The sequence below is a fragment of the Somniosus microcephalus genome, chromosome 9 (genome assembly GCF_052327205.1).
Source record: "Somniosus microcephalus isolate GS21.2 chromosome 9, FLI_Smic_1.0, whole genome shotgun sequence".
NCBI classification, from domain to species: Eukaryota; Metazoa; Chordata; class Chondrichthyes; order Squaliformes; family Somniosidae; genus Somniosus; species Somniosus microcephalus.
The window spans coordinates 202,808,999-202,828,428 of NC_140995.1; the positions used below are offsets into that span (position 1 = coordinate 202,808,999).

Below are 19,430 nucleotides of genomic sequence, written 5' to 3' on the forward strand. Positions count from 1 at the left end.
GGGTTCGATTCACGGCCAATGCAAGTTGAAACTTCCGGCACAGACACGATGGGTCGAATGGCCTCCTTGTGTGCTGTAAACTTCTATGGATCAATCTAGTGAACCTTCGTTGCACCGCCTCCAAGGTAAGTTTGTCCTTCCTCAGATAAGGAGACCCAAACTGTGCACAGTACTCCAGGTGTGGTCTCACCAAAGCCCTGTACAATTGTTGTAAGACTTCCTTACTCTTGTACTCTAACCCCTTTGCAATAAGGACTAACATGCCATTTGCCTTCCTAATTGCTTGCTGTACCTGCATGCTATCTTTCTGTACTTCCTGTACGAGGACACCTAAATCTCTCTCAACATCAAAATGTAATAGTTTCTCACCATTTAAAAAATATTCTGTTTTTCTATTCTTCTACCAAAGTGAATAACCTCACATTTCCCCATATTACACTCCATCTGCCACCTAATTGTTCACTCACTTAACCTGTCTATATCCCTTTACAGGCTCTTTGTGGCCTCCTCGCAGCTTACTTTCCCAGCTAGCTTTGTGTCGTCAGCACTGATCCTTGCGGCACTCCACTAGTTACAGTCTGCCAACCAGAAAATGACCTGTTTATCCCTATTATCTATTTTCTGTCCGTTAACCAATCCTCTGTCCATGCTGATACAACACCATGAGCCCTTATCTTGCGTAGCATCCTTTTATGGTGGCACCTTATCGAATGCATTTTGAAAATGCAAATATGCTACATCTACTGGTTCCCCTTTATCTACCCGACTAGTTACATCCTCAAAAAACTCTAAACATGATTTCCCTTTCATAAAATCATGTTGACTCTGCTTAATCATATTATGATTTTTTGAGTGCCCTATTGCCACTTCCTTAATAATGGATTCCAGCATTTTCCCGATGACTGATGTCAGGCTCACTGGCCTGTAATTCCTGGTTTTCTCTCAGCCTTCCTTCTTGAATAGTGGTGTTACATTTCCAACCTTCCAATCTGCTGAGTCCGTTCTAGAATCTAGGGAGTTTTGGAAGATCACAACAAATGCATCCACTACCTCTGCAGTCACCTCTTTTAGAACCCTCGGATGTAGGCCATCAGGTTCAGGGGATTTGTCAGCTTTTAGTCCCATTAGTTTCTCAAGTACTTTTTCTCCACTGATATTAATTACTTTAAGTTCCTCACTCTTATTAGCAACTTGGTTCCCCACTATTTTTGGTATGCTTTTTGTGTCTTCTACTGTGAAGACAGATACAAAATATTTGTTCAAAGTCTCTGCCATTTCCTTATTCCCCATTATATTTTCTCCAGTTTCAGCCTCTAAGGGACCAACGCTTACTTTTGCTACTCTCTTCCTATATGCATACTTGTAGAAGCTCTTACAATCGGTTTTTACATTTCTTGATAGTTTACTCTCGTATTCTGTTTTCTCCCTTTTTATCAATTTTTTGGTCATCCTTTACTGTTTTACCAACAAATGCACAAAAAGGTTAAAGACCACACACATACACCGTGTGATTATGCCCAACAATGGCGTCTATTACTCATTTTTTATTTACTAATTAGAAATGCAATTAGCCACATCTGGATTCCCAATTAGCCACACATCCAATGCATTAGCCACTAGCCACAATACTATCCTAAGACCCTCCTTGAACCCACCTCTTTGACCAAGCTTTTGGTCACCCCATCTAATATCTAAAACTTTGCCTTGCCATCCATTTTTTTTTTCACATGTCTCTGTGAAGTACTTTGAGATGTTTTTGTATGTTAAAGGTGCTATATAAATGTTACTATGATGCCCCTTGCATTGTACTCCGCTTCCCAAATTTAACAACCTGTGACTTTATATTGTGTCTAGTTTCTAGATTCCGACGCCAAGAATGGCCACTTGGCGAGGTAATAAAATGCTACTGGTGCACAGGGATCATGCATACCCCAGTATAAGTTGCCACCATTAGGAGAGGGGAGCGGGGAAGGGAAAATTAAAACAGTTGCTGCCAGGGAATTGATTATCTAGAGTGTGAACAGCATTTGCAAATTGAAGTAGATGGCCTTTAGGAGCTTATTAGTTCAACTGCAATATCAGTGAAACATTTATTAGGACATTTTCACCTTAACGACAAGAAAACAACCATAACAATTAAGTAGGTAGCTTTTATAATCTCGTTGATGTGGAAATAGGAAATAGTTACTTATTATGACAACATTGGCTTAATAGAAAATTACTGTATCAGCTGACAAAACCAGCTCATTTGTACAGCTGTTTCAAATCTGCAGTACAGTTTTATGCCATTTTCAAAAATGCTCATACAGATTTGCTGCTAATATTGTGGATGAAAGAACTCTGCCAGAATTTTGCCAGGACCAAATGTTCGAAAGTTGTATTAGGACTAAAATGTTCTGAAATACCAGTTGCAGTAAACTTGGTGCTAAACTTCAATTTGCAGAACAATTTAGCTTTAACATGATGCCAGATTCATAGGTACAAGATCTCCCTCACTAATAAAATAAATTCTGTTGTATATCCGTTTAGCTGATTTGGTAGCACTCTTGCCTCTGAGCTAGCAGCTCATGTGCTTAAGTCCTGCAGTGGGACTTGAAACTAGGTTGACCCCACTGCAGTGGTGAGGGATTGCTGGGTTGTCAGAGGTGATGCCCTTCAGGTGAGATGTTAAACCAAGGTCCACTCTGCCCATTAATGGATGTTTAAATATCCCATAGCGCTATTCAAAGAAGAGCAGGGAATTCTCCAGGTATCCTGGCCGATATTCTTCCCACTAAAAACATATTAACAACAATAACAACTTGCATTTATATAGCTCCTTTAATGTAGTAAAAACATCCCAAGACGCTTCACAGGAGTTTATCAGACAAAATTTGACACCGAGCCACATAGAGATATTAGGACAAAATGGTAGGTTTTAACGAGCTACATGAGGAGAGCGAAGTGGAGAGGTTTAGGGACTGGCTATTTATCCAATTGCTGTTTATGGGATCTTGCTGTTCAGTTTGGCAGCTGAATTTTACTACATAAGAACAGTCACTCCACTTCAAAGTAATTCATTGTCTCTGATGCACTTTGGGATATTTTTGTAATGATGGCAATTTGTATTGGAGCATGCATAATCCACGTGCACCAGTAGCCTTTTATTACCTCGCCAAAGTGGCCATTCTTGACCCCCTGGCAAGGCACAATACAAATGGAGGTCCAGACTTCCATACCCACAATATGCATTGCCCGTGCTCAAATTTGTTTTCTCTTACAAAAGATGAGTGGTATTAGATGACTGGGCGAACAGTATTTTGTGATGGCACTGAAGCTTTGAACCTCAGGCCATTTTAGTTTAAGATATTTTTGCACCAGTTTATTCTTTCTCAGAGAAGTTCTGTGATGAGCATTCTCATCTCAATCAAGGCATTTTCCAGGATTTTTTTTCCTGAGTGTTGCTCACTTTCAATTAATTTCATTTTAACATTATGAACTTATTTTATTAAATAGGTTAGGCTTGACTGAACAAGTTGGACTTGAAACTGATGCAGCAGCAGTGTAGTGCACCAACCCAATACAGAAGGAAATAATTATTTCCATCAGTTTGCCTTCTGCTGACTAAGCATTATTGAACATCTGGCTATTAGTTTGTTTGAGGTGTGAACTGTGGAATAATTATAGTGCCTAAATAGTTCCCTTTCTCTCTCTAATTATAAACATAGTAGTACCTCTTGCATATACTTCCTGTCGGTCATACATTAGGTGGTCATATTCTGGTATCGTGCCCACATTACTTGATATGTTCGGTAAAGAGTTGCTCACCCCGCGAACTTATGTAACAATTCGTTTTTTATACCTACAGTGGCTAAGGAAAATACAATGGGCCGGAATTTGCAGTCGGAGGCGTATCTCCAGGGTATGCCTACAACCCAATTTTTAAAAAAAACATCCGCACCTATCTGCTGGCTTTCGGAATTCGGAAACTTCGGGGTCTGGGCCTGCAAGCGTACGCCTGCGTAAAGGCCCACGGATCCCAGGAACGCAGGCGGTTCGGAAGCGTCTCTGGGATCACGTGGGCCAGGTCCTCCTATCAGAAAGGAGGATTCCTCATATGCTTATGGGGGATTCCATTGACCAACGGAATCCCCATAAACATATGAGGTATCTCCAAATAATTAAATAATTTATACAACTGGAATAAAAATTGATGTTCCAGTTTTCAAATTTAATTAAAAGAAGCATTTACAATTAAAAAAAAAAAAAAAAAAAATTTGAAAAATAATTTTAAACATTTCAATCTGGGCCAATATTTACATAAACTAATTTTAAATGTTTGTGTATAATTTTTTTATTTTTAAATTTTTAATTGAACATTTATATTGACCCTTACGCTGGTGAAAGCAGGCCCTACACGTGCTTTTGCCAGGTGTAAGAGTTTTGTGGGTATTTGTTGGGCAAATAGCCCAACTCTGCACCAGTGAAAGTGATTTTTGGGTTGGCGCGGTAGACCTGTCAAGGCGAACCATGACAGATCGCAAGTTCCGTTTTTTTGCGCCACGCATGCGGAAACCCGGAACTTGCGGGGCCTTTTACAAGGCTTATGGCGGTGTACGCAAATCCGGGCCTGTATATTTATTTTTTAGGAGCCAATTAGAGACAAACATTTACTGCAAACTCTGAGTTACAATGATCAGTACCATGGGAGATTTGCTAATATCTTTTAATTCTAAAGCCCTGTAATCTCAATGTTTTCTGATTTTTATCAATTGGATGATACAAATATCAATTGTTAAAATTGGAACATTTTTGCTCTGTGCTAAGTAATTGTATAATCAAATATTAGTTATGTACAGTTTACCGCTCTGTTTATACTGCATGTCGAATTAACCAGCAGGATCATGCTTCACTCATATCAAAACTAAAATCCACCTGATACTCAAATTGATTCCTTTGAATGTTATCAATCTTTCTTGTACTTGTCTCCTGGTCATAGAGATTGCTGTCATCAGAATATGTTATAATACAAAAAGTAATCTTTATATAATTTGTGAATTCTATGAATACTATGGGACCCAGAGCAGACACCTGCAGATTCCACTAGCCGTCATTACCCCAGCCAGGCATATTCTGTTTATCGCCTTCTGTTTTCTATTGCTTTAGCACAGGGAGATTCAAGACATGGCCCATTAGCTTCTTTGGAGCACATGTGCACAAAGTCTATTTTAACTTCAGTTCTTTAATGTTTCCAAGTTGGAAGGATTGGTGTATTTTCACCTATTCAAGATTCAGCCTTTATCTGATCTTCGGTTTCTCACGCTCTTTCTCTGTGCCTCTCTGTCTGAGGGGGCGTTTTCCTTTTTTCTCTATATGTGGATCTCACTTTTGAGGTCCTGCTTTTTGCGTGTATGTGGGGGTGGCCTTGCAGTTTGGTATGTGTGGGTTTGCCTTTTTTGTGTACGGGCACTCCATTTCTGCGTAATCATATGTGGCCCTCTCGTGTGTGTGTGTGTGTGTGTTTGGACACCCCTGGCTTAGCAGATATCTGCCACGGTCAAGCAATCCACTGAAAATTCTAGCAGAGCAGCAGAACATTAAAAAAAAAATGAAAGAGTTCAAAATATGTACAGTGCATTTCATTTTGCTTAATTACTTCTGAAACCTTGTGTTTTGTTTGCAGTTTTTTGAAAGATCTAAACCTCCAATAGGCCTTTATGTGTATGGAGATGTTGGTAAGTCTCAATCAGCATTGTTCTGCACCCTGGCATGTTAAGCTGCTGTTCCATATTTTGGCTGCTGTTGATTTGACTAACGTCTGATTTTCTCATACATTTCCAATATAATTATAATGCATTAGCTGATCTCCCATAGTGCTGCATGACCAGGTAAAGTGGGATCACAGGCTGGGATATTTGGACCTGGGTGCGCAGGCGTAGTTCACTTCCCATTTTAAAATCATACATTCTAACCTTATTTTTATATGACAATTTGATTTTATATTAATATCTATCATTAAATATCAAAACTCATAGCAAGTTGGAAAGCAGAGGCGCAGAGTTGGTTGGAGAGCGGAATTTCTCAGCAGTGTAGGTTGAGGAGGTCAGAGATGCGAAACCGAGGCGCTACAACACCACCATCGACGGGAGGGTGTAATTACAGTTCCAAGTTTACATGAACATAATCGAGAAAACTTGACAGGAAGTATGTGCAGATGTAAAATTTTTAACATATTATAGATATGCCTTTGCCGAACTCTCTCTATTTTGGAGAGTGGAAGAGGAAGAAGTGCTTACTGAGATTAGAAGTGTTCCTAATACAATTGAAGTGATTTACACTGTGCATGTAGTTTTACATAGAAACATAGAAGATAGGAGCAGGAGTAGGCCATTCGGCCCCTCGAGCCTGTTCTGCCATTTAATGAGATCATGGCTGATCATCCAAATTCAGTACCCTGCCCCTGCTTTCTCCCCATATCCCTTGATCCCTTTAGCCTTAAGAAATATATCCAACTCCTTCTTGAATATATTTAATGAATTGGCCTCAACGGCCTTCTGTGGTAGAGAATTCCACAGGTTCACCACTCTCTGGGTGAAGAAATTCCTCCTCCCCATTATTTTTAAATTTGTTCCTGGGATGTGGGCATCGCTGGCAAGGCCAGAATTTATTACCCATCCCTAAGTGCCCTTGAGCAGGTGGTGGTGAGCCACCTTCTTGAACTGCTGCAGTCCGTGTGGTGCAGCATGGACACTCGAAATAAAGCATGTATTCAAAAACACGTGTGAAATTTGCATGAAGAATACAGTATTCTGTTTCTTTAATACTACTTTGTCATGGTAAATTTCATTGTGGGAGGCTAACGTTTCGCAGAATTTGGAAAGGGGGCCCTGGCATCACCAAGGGAGGGAGAACCCGGGGCTTGGCAGCCGTGGCGAGGAGGAATGTTGTGTTTGGCAGCACTGGGAGTCCTGGTGTCTGAAGGCATGAGGTGGAGGGTGCAACAGGGTAATGAGGTCAGGCAACCCCGGTGGAGGTAGACCAGATCAAGGAGGACTTGGACAAAGGAAGGGCTGCTGAGACACCATTACAAGTAGCCGCAGCCATAGCTATGGTAGTGAAAGGGACTGCAATGGTGCCATTAGTAAAGGAAGTGAGTGTGTTTCACACATGAGGAAAAACATCCAGTAAGATTAAAAAGTAATTTCTCCCGTGTTTCTGGTTTTGTAACTGGGTGTTGCCAAATTAAAACCGTTAGCATCATCATGGAATTTTTTCCTGAGAGTGCCCACATAGATGTGCAATGTTGGTTAACCTATTCATCTGCTACAAAATATGTCAATTGGAAAAAAAAATTGATGCCTTTTGCTGCTTACTTTTATGTAAAAAGCCTAATAAATTGATAAAGGAAATGTATGTGTATTTTGTGACACAAAATCTCTCTTGTTCTTCGCAGGGACAGGGAAGACGATGGTGATGGACCTGTTTTATTCTCATGCTGCAGTTAAAAGGAAGAATCGAGTACATTTTCATGGTTTCATGCTAGATGTCCATAAAAGTAAGATATTCTAAACAGAGCACCAGAAATGCAGAATTGTCAGCATAAATACAACACAAGGTTAAATAGCACTATAAAGCCAAGTTGCATTGCAGCTCCAATTGTCTACAGCACAAAGTGGTAGTGTGTGGGTTCACATCCACTGTTCCTCAGCCAATAAGTTCTCAATTCCAACTGTGCTACCATGAGGAGGTGGGAAAGGGTAACCAAGCATTGCCCTAAAGGCAAGAAGGAAAAATAAGAGAGTTGTCCTGAGCTGCCACTCACATATTTCCTACAAGCTGTTTTTCAGAGCAGCATTGGTGGAGGCTGAGAAAGAGTGGAGGGTCAGAAAGAGGCTTTGTCCTTCTGATCAAGAAACAAATGTGGTGCAGGGTGATGACGGGAGGGACAATTGTGCAGAGAAAGTATGAACTGTTTTTTAGAAGAAAATATATCCAAAGCTTGCATGGTGCAGTGGATTAGCACACTGTCCTTTCACCTCACTATCTGGGTTTGTATTCAGCTCAGGCTGAAGATGTGAACTTGTCCTCTCTTAAGAGTACCATGTAAAATGAATTTGGACAGTTTCAGTCCAGTTCTTAGTGAATGTGGGCACATGATGCAAAACAGCCCCGAATTTGGCGTAAATTGCCAGTTGCACTCGGGCTACAGGGATTGTTTCTGTGGAAGATGGAAATGTCCCCATGTTGCAGTAGGGAGTACTCTTCTGAGAAGGTAAAGCGCATTGTGGCAAAATAGAGGGAGCATTGCACAGCTGACCATGCTATACCTGATCTAGGGATGCTTGATATTGATGCTGAGTTCCTGAAATGGTTGTGCATATTTTAAACATTGCAAAATCCCTCACCTTGATGAATACAAAATTCACCAAACAGCAATAGTTTTAATGAAATTGGACTTCATATATTCAAAGCTGTGATTTTCCCTCACAGCAGGAGTTCCACATCTTGGTTGTGATGATAGGATGAAAGGGTGATCAAAAGCCATGTGCTTTGCTGTACGAAGGAAGGAAATTAACGCTGACTGAATCACCTACAGATTGTGCACCAATTGACCATCTTAAGAGCAACAGCAATATGGATACCTGTGAATTGCATAGAAATACATAGAAGTTACCACACAGAAACAGGCCATTTGACCCAACCAGTTCCTATCAGTGTTTACTCGCCACGTGAGAAACTAGTCCTAATTACATTTACGCACCCTGTTCCCAAATCCCTTTATCCCCTTTTCCTTCATCCAGCTATCCAATCTAATCTTGAATATTGACATTATTTCCGCCTCAACCAGTAACCCTGGAAGTGAATTCCACAGCCTCACAACAGTCTAGCAAAGCATTACACTGACTCCAAGATGGTGGTAGCACCATCATGTGGTGGAAGCTTGTGTGCTGTTATCTTTGTGAATATAACATACACCTCTTGTGTCTAGTGCTCACTTCCTGTTTTTAATACTCAATTCCAGAATCGGTCGCATCTCTTCAGAAATTCTTTTTAGAATGTTTATTTCCATATCCATCCTTCTGATCTATCTATTTCCCCATGTGACGAAACCCCACCAGCCCTTTCCACCAACTGTAACCTATTGGGGGGAAAAAAAAGTCTTAAAAACATGATCAAACTTTTAATCTTTTTAGTACACTTTCATTTAATTCCCACTCAGGCCACTCTTCCTTAATTACTCCAAGCCTGTCTCTTATTATACAATTCCCATCGTTAAACTTTTTAATTTTCTCTTCTATTTTTCTTTTTGACCCCTTTTTATTTAATAAGCTGATGCACGGTAGCAACGGTAACAGGCTTGTTGTGTATCACCTATATTTATTTAACTAATTGCCCCTCAGCATTATCCCTCTCCACTCTTCCCCTGTTTTACCTTGCCTGCCTACCCATCCAAGACCAATTTTAGTTCATTCAGTAATTTGCGTAATGATCGTTCTCTCAGGCAGAAGGCACAATTTTGTGTTATTAATTACTTCTGCAAAAACTTGTTATCTATTTTCTTCCTTTGACGTTGCTGACCTGTCAAAAGCTGATTTTTATTTACTTACTTTCTTCAAAAGTCTGTTCCCTGAGGCCATGGGCAGTTTTTATTTATTTTGCCCGTTGGGGTCTTATTTAATTAATTAATTTGGGTGAAAACCCTTCTCTGCTTCTCTGTAGTTCTCTGGCTCCACTTCGCCCCTGCTCTCTCTGGTGCTCCATAAACATTCCTGCATCTAAATCTACTCTCCATTTATATTTATTTCACAGTCCAGCCTTTACCTTTGTTTCCTCCTACACTCTGCCTCCACCAACTCCCCCTTCTCAAATACTCGCTATTCCGCAGTACGTCTCCAGTACCCACTCCCCATCTCCAAACTATTTTATTCCTCGAAGTACCCGCTCACTTCCAATACCCACTACCTACCATCCAAACTCACTTCTCACTCCCCCTCCCCCCTCCAGCTGTCCTCTTCTCCGAACACTCACTATCCATCCAAACACTCAATATGCCCAGCACCTTTCCCTCACACATTAACTACTGCTTCTGCAATTTCTTCTCCTCTTCTTAAGCAGTCCCTTGGAACCGAGGATGACTTGCTTCCACACTAAAAATGAGTTCTCAGGTGACTGATGAGTCCAATGCAGGATCTACAGTTTCTGTCACAGGTCGGGCAGACGGTGGTTGAAGGGGCGGGTGGGTGGGGTGTTTGGGTTGACGTGCGCTCCTTCCGCTGTTTGCGCTTGGCTTCTGCTTGCTCCCAGCGAAGAGACTCGAGGTGTTCAGCACCTTCCCGGATGCTTCTCCTCCACGTTGTGTGGTCTTGGGCCAGGGATTCCCAGGTGTCGGTGGGGATGTTGCACTTTTTCAAGGATGCTTTGAGGGTGTCCTTGAAGCGTTTTCTCTGCCCATCTGGGGCTCTCTTGCCATGTCGGAGCTCCGAGTAGAGCACTTGTTTTGGGAGCCGAAGACTGCACTGGCACACTGAAGGCGGTGTTGGACTTTGTCATCGATGTCTGCCCTTGTTGACAGTAGGCTTCCGCGGTATGGAAAGTGGTCCACGTTGTCCAAGGCCTCGTCATGGATTTTGATAATCGGGGAGCAGTAATGTGTGGCGGGGACAGGTTGGTAGAGGACCTTTGTCTTACAGATGTTTAATGTAAGGCCCATGCTCTCGTACGCTTCGGTGAAGTTGTTGATGATGGTGTGGAGTTCGGCCTCAGAGTGTGCGCAGATGCAAGCGTCGTCTGCATACTGTAATTCGACGACAGAGAATGGGACGACCTTGGATCTGGACTGGAGGCGGCGGAGGTTGAACAGTTTTCCGTTTGTTCTGTAGATTAGCTCCACTCCAGCAGGAAGCTTACTGAGGGCGAGATGGAGCATTGCAGCCAGGAAGATCGAGAAGAGCGTTGGTGCGATGACACAGCCTTGCTTGACCCCGGTCCATACGTGAATTGGGTCTGTGGTGGCCAGCTCAAGGAGCAAGGCGGTGGTTACACCTTCTGGAAAGGCAAACCTGAAGAAGAACGCCGCCTCCATCGGGTAGGCTTCGCCTTAAAAATGAGCTAGTTGAACGTCTGAGACTCACCTTGTGGAATAAACCAACGCCTCATGACTCTACGGCTCACCCTAGTCTGGAACCCGTACGCTATGGTCATCAGTGCGTACGTCCCAACACTGGAAGCCACAGACGAGACCAAAGTAGAATTCTCCTCCAGCTTCGAATAGTCCCTGTCCGGAGTCCCAACGGGCGACAAGCTGATCCTCCTTGGCGACTTTAATGCCAGAGTTGGAAAGGATGCGGATCTCTGGGGAGGTGTGATTGGCAGAGAGGGGGTAGGGAAAGCCAGCTCCAATGCTACCCTCCTCCTGATGAAATGCTTAGAACATGGCCTTGTCATAACCAACACTTTGTTCCATTAGAGAGATGAGTACAAGACTTCATGGCAGCACCCTCACTCCAAGCACTGGCAGCTGCTGGACTACATCATCGTCTGAGCGAGGGTTTGCAAAGACGTCCGCATCACCCGTGCCATGACAGGAGCTGACGACTGCTGGACAGACCACTGCCTAATCCGCTCTGTCATCTCCATCAACATAGCCCCAAAACAGCGGCGGCAACAGAAGCAATGCCGCAGGAAAATCAGTGCTGGAGCACTCAAAGACCCTGCTAAGAAAGCCCTATTCAGCCTGCGCCTCGCAACCAACCTGACGTCTCCCAGTGATTCAGAGACACAGAGTGTCCACAGTGCCTGGTCTGCACTTGAGGCCTCCATATTCAGCACCTGTGAAGAGACGCTCGGTCACTCGACCAGGAAATACCAAGATTGGTTCGACGAGAACGACCAGGAGATCCAGGAGCTAATAAGCTGCAAGTGTAAGGCATTCCTGATCTGGAAACAGCAACACAACTCGAGAGCAAGAAAGCAGCTCTACAGGCGCCTGAAGGCCGAGGTCCAACAAAAAACTTGCGACCTAAAGAACAGATGGTGGGTGGAGAAAGCGCAGGAGATCCAGCAGCTAGCCGACAACCATGACGTGCGTGGATTCTTTAGCGCAGTCAAGACCACCTACGGCCCAAGCATCCTACCCCACTGCGGGCCAAGAACGGAGAGGTACTCATCAAGGACAGAGAGGCAGTCAGTGCCCGCTGGAAGGAGCACTTCGAAGATCTCCTTAACCGAGACTCTGTCTTCGACGTGAGTGTCCTCAACTCCATCCCGCAGCATGCTACCTGCCACCACCTCAGCACAACCCCAGCCCGGCATGAGGTTGAAAAGGCCATCCGACAACTGAAGAACAACAAGGCCTCAGGAGCAGATGGAATATCCACCGAGGTGCTATAACAACATGGCGGAGAAGCATTATTGGCGTGAATTCATGAACTCATTTCTCTTATCTGGAAGGAGGAGAGCATGCCAGGGGATCTCAGAGATGCCGTAATCGTGACCATCTTCAAGAAAGGTGACAGGTCCGATTGCGGTAATTACAGAGGAGTCTCCCTGCTGTCTGCCACAGGGAAAGTTTTCGCAAGAATCCTCCTCCATTGCCTTCTCCCAGTGACTGAAGAGCTCCTCCCAGAGCCACAATGCAGATTCTGCCCACTAAGGGGCACAATGGACATGATCTTCACCGCGCGTCAACTACAAGAGAAATGTAGGAAACAGCACCAACCGCTGTAGATGGCCGCCTTTGACCTCACAAAGGCCTTCGACACTGTCAACCGTGAGGGATTATAGAGTGTCCTCCTCAAATTTGGCTGCCCTCAAACGTTTGTCACCATCCTCCGCCTGCTTCACGACAACATGCAAGCCATGATCCTGACCAACGGCTTCTGCAATTACTCACTTTCTCAATATGAATTCTTACTACTTCATGCCCCTCACCTTCAGCGCTCACTACCCCAAACACCATAGAATCATACAGCACAGAAGGAGGACATTCAGCCCATGTCTGTGCCAGCTCTTTGAAAGAGCTATCCAATTAGTCCCACTTCCCTTTTCTTTCCCCATAGCCCTGCAAATTTCTCCTTTTCAAATATATATCCAATTTCCTTTTGAAAGCTAATATCTAATCTGCTTGCACCACTGTTTCAGATCATAACAACTCGCTGCGTAAATGTTTTTTCCCCTCTGTTTCCCCTGTTTTTTTTTGCCAATTATCTTAAATCTGTGTCCTCTGGTTACCAACCCTCCTGCCACTGGAAACAGTTTCTACCTATTTACTCTATTTAAAAAAAAAAAAAAAACCCTTAATTTTGAACACCTCTAATAAATCTTCCCTTAACCTTCTCTGCTCTAAGGAGAACATTCCTAGTTACTGAAGTCTCATCCCTGGTACTATTCTGGGAAATCTCCTCTACTGTCTCCAAGGCCATGACATAGAAACATACATAGAAGATAGGAGCAGGAGTAGGCCTTTCGGCCCTTCGAGCCTGCTCCACCATTCAATGAGATCATGGCTGATCATCCAAATTCAGTACCCTGTCCCTGCCTTCTCCCCATATCCCTTGATCCCTTTAGCCTTAAGAAATATATCCAACTCTTTCTTGAATATACTTAATGAACTGGCCTCCACCGCCCTCTGTGGCAGAGAATTCCACAGGTTCACCACTCTCTGGGTGAAGAAATTCCTCCTCATTTCAGTCCTAAATGGCTTACCCCTTATCCTTAGACTATGACCCCTGGTTCTGGACTCCCCGGCCATCAGAAACATCCTTCCTGCATTTAGTCTGTCCAGGTCTGACAGAATTTTATAGGTTTCGATGAGATCCCCTCTCAATCTTCTAAACTCCAGTGAGTATAAGCCCAATCGACACAATCTCTCCTCATACGTCATTCCTGCCATCCCAGGTATCAGCCTGGTGAATCTTCGCTGCACTCCTTCCATGGCAAGAACGTCCTTCCTCAGGTAAGGCGACCAAAACTGCACACAGTACTCAAGATGCGGTCTCACCAAGGCCCTGTATAACTGTAGCAAGACATCCTTGTTCTTGTACTCGAACCCTCTTGCTACGAAGGCCAACCTACCATTTGCTTTCTTAAGCGCCTGCTGCACCTGCATGCTTACCTTCAGTGACTGGTGCACAAGAACACCCAGGTCTCTTTGCACTTCCCCTTCTCCCAATCTATTGCCATTCAAATAATAATCTGCCTTCCTGTTTTTGCCACCAAAGTGGATAACCTCACATTTATCCACATTATAGTGCATTTGCCATGTTTCTGCCCAATCACCCAACCTGTCCAAATCGTACTGTTTCACAACATCCTCCTCACAGCATACCCTCCCACGCAGCTTTGTGTCGTCTGCAAATTTGGAGATATTACATCCAATTCCCTCGTCCAGATCATTAATATATATTGTGAACAGCTGGGGTCCTAGGACTGATCCTTGCGGTACCCCACTAGTCACTGCCTGCAACTCGGAAAACGACCCGTTTATTCCAACTCTTTGCTTTCTGTCCGCCAACCAGTTCTCTATCCAAGTCAATACCTTGCCCCCAATCCCATGTGCCTTAAGTTTGCACGCTAATCTCTTATGCGGGACCTTATCGAAAGCCTTCTGAAAGTCCAAATGCACCACATCCACTGGTTCTCCCTTATCTATTTTACCACTTACATCCTCAAAAAATTCCAGTAGATTAGTCAAGCATGATTTACCTTTTGTAAATCCATGTTGACTTTGTCCGATCCAGTCACTGCTTTCCAAGTGCTCTGCTATTACATCTTTTATAATGGACTCTAGCATTTTCCCCACTACCGATGTCTATAATTCCCCGCCTTTTCTCTACCACCTTTTTTGAATAGTGGAGCAACATTAGCTATCCGCCAATCCATGGGTACCGTTCCAGAGTCTATTGAGTTCTGGAAGATGACCAGCAATGCATCTACTATTTCCAGGGCCACTTCCTTAAGTACCCTGGGATGTAGATTATCAGGCCCTGGGGATTTATCGGCCTTCAGTCCCATCAATTTTCCTAACACCATTTCCCTACAAATACTGATTTCTTTCAGTTCCACCCTTTCATCAGACCCTATGTTCCCCGGCATCTCTGGGAGGTTATTTGTGTCCTCCTTTGTAAAGACAGAACCAAAATATGTATTTAGTTGGTCTGCCATTTCTTTGTTCCCCATTATAAATTCCCCTGATTCTGACTGCAAGGGACCTACGCTTGGCTTCACCAATCTTTTTCTCTTCACATATCTATAAAAGCTTTTACAGTCAGTTTTTATGTTCCCTGCTAGCTTACTCTCATTCTGTTTTCCCTTTCTTAATTAATCCCTTTGTCGAATCCTAAACTGCTCCCAATCCTCAGGATTATTGCTTTTTCTGGCCAATTTGTATGCCCTCTCCTTGGACCTTATGCTATCCCTAATTTCCCTTGTTAGCCACGGTTGGGTCACCTTTTTTGTTTTATTTTTATGCCAAACTGGGATGAACAAATTCTGTAGCTCATCCATTCGGTCTTTGAATGTTTGCCATTGCCTATCCACCGTCAACCCTTTGAGTGCCATTCCCCAATCAATCCTACCCAACTCGCTCCTCAGACCATCGTAGTTTCCTTTATTTAAATGGAGGACCCTAGTCTCCGAGTCAACTACTTCATTCTCCATCTTAATGAAGAATTCGATCATATTATGATCGCTCCGACCCAAGGGGCCTCGTACAACAAGATTGCTAATTAATCCTTTCTCGTTACATAATACCCAGTCTAAGATGGCCTGATTTCTGGTTGGTTCCTTGACATATTGGTCCAGGAAACCATCCTGTAAACACTCCAGGAATTCCTCCACCACAGTATTGTTACTAATTTGGTTGGCCCAATCTATATGTAGATTAAAGTCACCCATGATGACTGCTGTGCCCTTATTGCACGCTTCTTTAATTTCCCTTTTAATGCCATCCCCAACCTCCGCCTTACTGTTTGGAGGTCTATAAACCACTCCCACTAACGTTTTTTTCCGCTTAGTATTTCTCAACTCTACCCATACAGATTCCACCTCATCAGAGCTAATATCCTTCATTACAATTGTGTTAATCCCTTCTTTAACCAGTAATGCTACCCCACCTCCCTTTCCTTTTTGCCTATCTTTCCTGAATATCGAATACCCCTGGATGTTGAGTTCTCAGTCCTGGCCTTCCTTGAGCCACGTTTCCGTAATCCCAACCAAATCGTATTTGTTCACTTCTATTTGCGCAGCCAATTCATCCACCTTATTACAAATGCTCCTCGCATTAAGACACAAAGCCTTCAGGCTTGTTTTTTTAACGCTCTTAGACCTATTAGAATTATTATTTACTGTGGCCATGTTTGATTTAAACCGTTGATTTCTCTGACTGCCACTTTTGTTTTTCTCCTTCCTATCTTTTGCTTTTATCCTTGTTTCCCTTTCCTCTGTCTCCCTGCTCAGGTTCCCAACCCCCTGCCATTTTAGTTTAAACCCTCCCCAGAGCACTAGCAAACACTCCCCCTAGGACATCGGTTCCAGCCCTGCCCAGGTGCAAACCGTCCGGTTTGAACTGGTCCCACCTCCCCCAGAACCAGTTCCAATGTCCCAGGAACTTGAATCCCTCCCCCTGGCACCATTCCTCTAGCCACGTATTCATCTGAAGTATCCTATTTCTACTCTGACTAGCACGTGGCACTGGTAGCAATCCTGAGATTACTACCTTTGAGGTCCTGTTTTTTAATTTATCTTCTAACTCCCTATATTCCGCTTTTAGGACCTCATCCCGCTTTTTACCTATATCGTTGGTGCCTATATGCACCACGACAACTGGCTGTTCACCCTCCCCTTCCAAGATGTTCTGCAGCCGCTTGGAGACATCCTTGACCCTTGCACCAGGGAGGCAACACACCATCCTGGAGTCTCGTTTGCGGCCGCAGAAACGCCTATCTATTCCCTTTACAATTGAATCCCCTAATACTATAGCTCTACCCCTCTTTTTCCTCCCATTCTGTGCAGCAGAGCTACCCCTGGTGCCAGGAAGTTGGCTGCTGCTGCCTTCCACTGATAAGCCATCCCCCCCAACAGTACTCAAAGTGGTGTATCTGTTGGAGAGGGGGATGGCCACAGGGGACCCCTGCACTACCTGCCTGCGCCTAGTACTCTGCCTGTTGGTCACCCGTTCCCTTTCTTCCTGTCCAACCTCTACCTGCGGTGTGTCCAACTCCGTAAATGTGCTATTCACGATGTCCTGAGCATCGTGAACGCTCCAGTATGTATCCAATCGCAGCTCCAGCGCCGCAATGCGGTCTGTCAATAGCTGCAGCTGGATGCACTTCCTGCACACGTAGTTGTCAGGGACACAGGAAGTGTCCCTGACAACTGCGTGTGCAGGAAGTGTCCCTGAGTTACCACATATCGCAGGAGGAGCAGATCACGGGGCCCGGCTGTCCTGCCATGACTTACCCTTTAATTAATTGAATTTAAATTAAATCAATCAATCCCACTAATTACACTACAGTTAACTGGTTTACCAACAGTCCCTGCTACACTAGAGAGACCTTAGAAACTACAAACCAGAGTTTAAGTTTTAAAAAAAAAAGAGAGAAATACTCACCAACCAATCACTTACCTGCTTCATGGTGACGTCACACTTTGATTACTTTTTACCTCTCTCCCCTGCTGTTGAATTAGTATGCTGCTCCTCACTCACTGCCGCCGATGCTCAGTGTTCCCACGCAGGCCCGCTCTGGTCGGGCTGCTCCTCACTCACTGCAGCCGGTTTTAAACTGCCGCCGATGCTCAGCGTTCCCGCGCAGGTCCGCTCTGGTCGGGCTGCTCCTCACTGCCACCGATGCTCAATGTTCCCACGCAGGTCCGCTCTGGTCGGACATTCTTCCTAAAGTGTGGTGCCCAGAATTGGACACAATACTCGTGCTGAGGCCTAACCAGTGATTTATAAAGGTTTGTGTATATGTACCCCAAGGTGTCTCTGTTCTTGCACCCCCTTTAAAATTGTACTATTTAGTTTATTCTACATTTTTCCTTCCAGAATGCATCACTTCACACTTCTATGCATTCAGTTTCATCTGCCATGTGTCGTCGCGTTTCACCAATCTGTGTATGTCCTCCTGAAGTCTGCGACTATCCTCCTTGCTGTTTACTACATTTCTAAGCTTTCTGTCATCTGCAAACTTTGAAATTATGCCCTGTATACCCAAGTCCAGATTATTAATATATATCAAATAGAGCAGCGGTCCTAATACCGACCTCTGGGGAACACCAATGTATACTTCCATCCAGTCTAAAAAAACAACCGTTCACCATTGCTTTCTGACTCTTCGCAAATTTCATATTCAAGCGGCCACTGCCCCTTTAACCCTATGGGGTTTAATTTTGCTAACAAGTCTATTATGTGGCACTTTATCAAATGCCTTCTGAAAGTCCATATAAACAACATCAACAGCACTACCTTCATCAACCCTCTCCGTTATTTCATTGAAGAACTCAATCAAGTTTGTCAGACGTGATTTGCCTTTAACATATCTATGTTGGGAGTCATTTATTAACCCTTGTTCTTCCAATATCCACAGTACTCCCTGCCACATCAACTACCCCTGCCCCAAATCCTCAACACATTCCTCTTCCAGCTACTCACCCGGCTCACTACCCTGCAGTACTCCCCTCTTCCCACTCCACAAAGTATTTCCCCACTACCTCCCAAGTTGTCAGTTCATTATAAAACACTGTAGGCTCCAATTTCCTTTCAGCAATACAACAGGAGATACACTGGTTATCAAAGTTTTTTATTTTTGAGCATCTTTGGTACTGCCAACAGTTTCCTCCTTGCTTCTTTCATCGAGGCACACCATTCAAATCCTGTATTGCCACAAGTAGATATGCACACCATTAAATTGTATTGGAACTAGGCAGTATGCAGCATCAGCTCTGGAGCAGCAGAGCCACGTTTTGCACCAGTATTACATGGAATTTACAGCACAGAAACAGGCAATCGGCCCAACTGGTCCATGCCGCTGTTTATGCTCCACACAAACTTCCTCCCACTATACTTCATCTCACCCTATCGCCATAATCCTTCTATTCCTTTCTCACCTAATGTACTTATCTAGCTTCCCCTTAAATGCATCTATGCTATTTGCCTCGACCACTTGATATGGTAGTGAGTTCCACATTCTCACCACTCTCTGAGTACTGAAGTTTCTCCTGAATTCCTCATTCTATGTACAACCTCGATCATCCAACAAACTAGGAGTCAACGTGTGGAACAAAAACACCGGCATAGACCAGTTGGGCCGAATGGCCTGTTTTTCTGCTGTAAACATTCTATGTAATTCAACGGAGACCTGGAGATTTGGGGCTTAATGAGAGAAACATTTAATTTTTTTTGTCAGATATGGTATAGTATGTATTTAGTAAACTTGTCTGACTGAAAACAGCAT

At 43.8% G+C, this 19,430-nt stretch overlaps 1 protein-coding gene across 4 annotated transcripts in view; it reads left to right on the forward strand.

Annotated features, from left to right (window-relative positions):
• afg1lb (AFG1 like ATPase b) overlaps positions 1 to 19,430 on the forward strand; it is a 182,198-nt gene that overhangs the window by 16,793 nt on the left and 145,975 nt on the right. For 2 of the 4 annotated variants that reach the window (XM_085997773.1, XM_085997772.1), the window contains exons 3-5: positions 3,848 to 3,901; positions 5,663 to 5,714; positions 7,433 to 7,534. In XM_085997773.1, the coding sequence (XP_085853899.1) occupies positions 3,848 to 3,901; positions 5,663 to 5,714; positions 7,433 to 7,534 (208 nt within the window). The remainder of the gene's footprint in view (positions 1 to 3,847; positions 3,902 to 5,662; positions 5,715 to 7,432; positions 7,535 to 19,430) is intronic. The other 2 variants (XM_085997775.1, XM_085997774.1) reach the window with 1 other exon arrangement.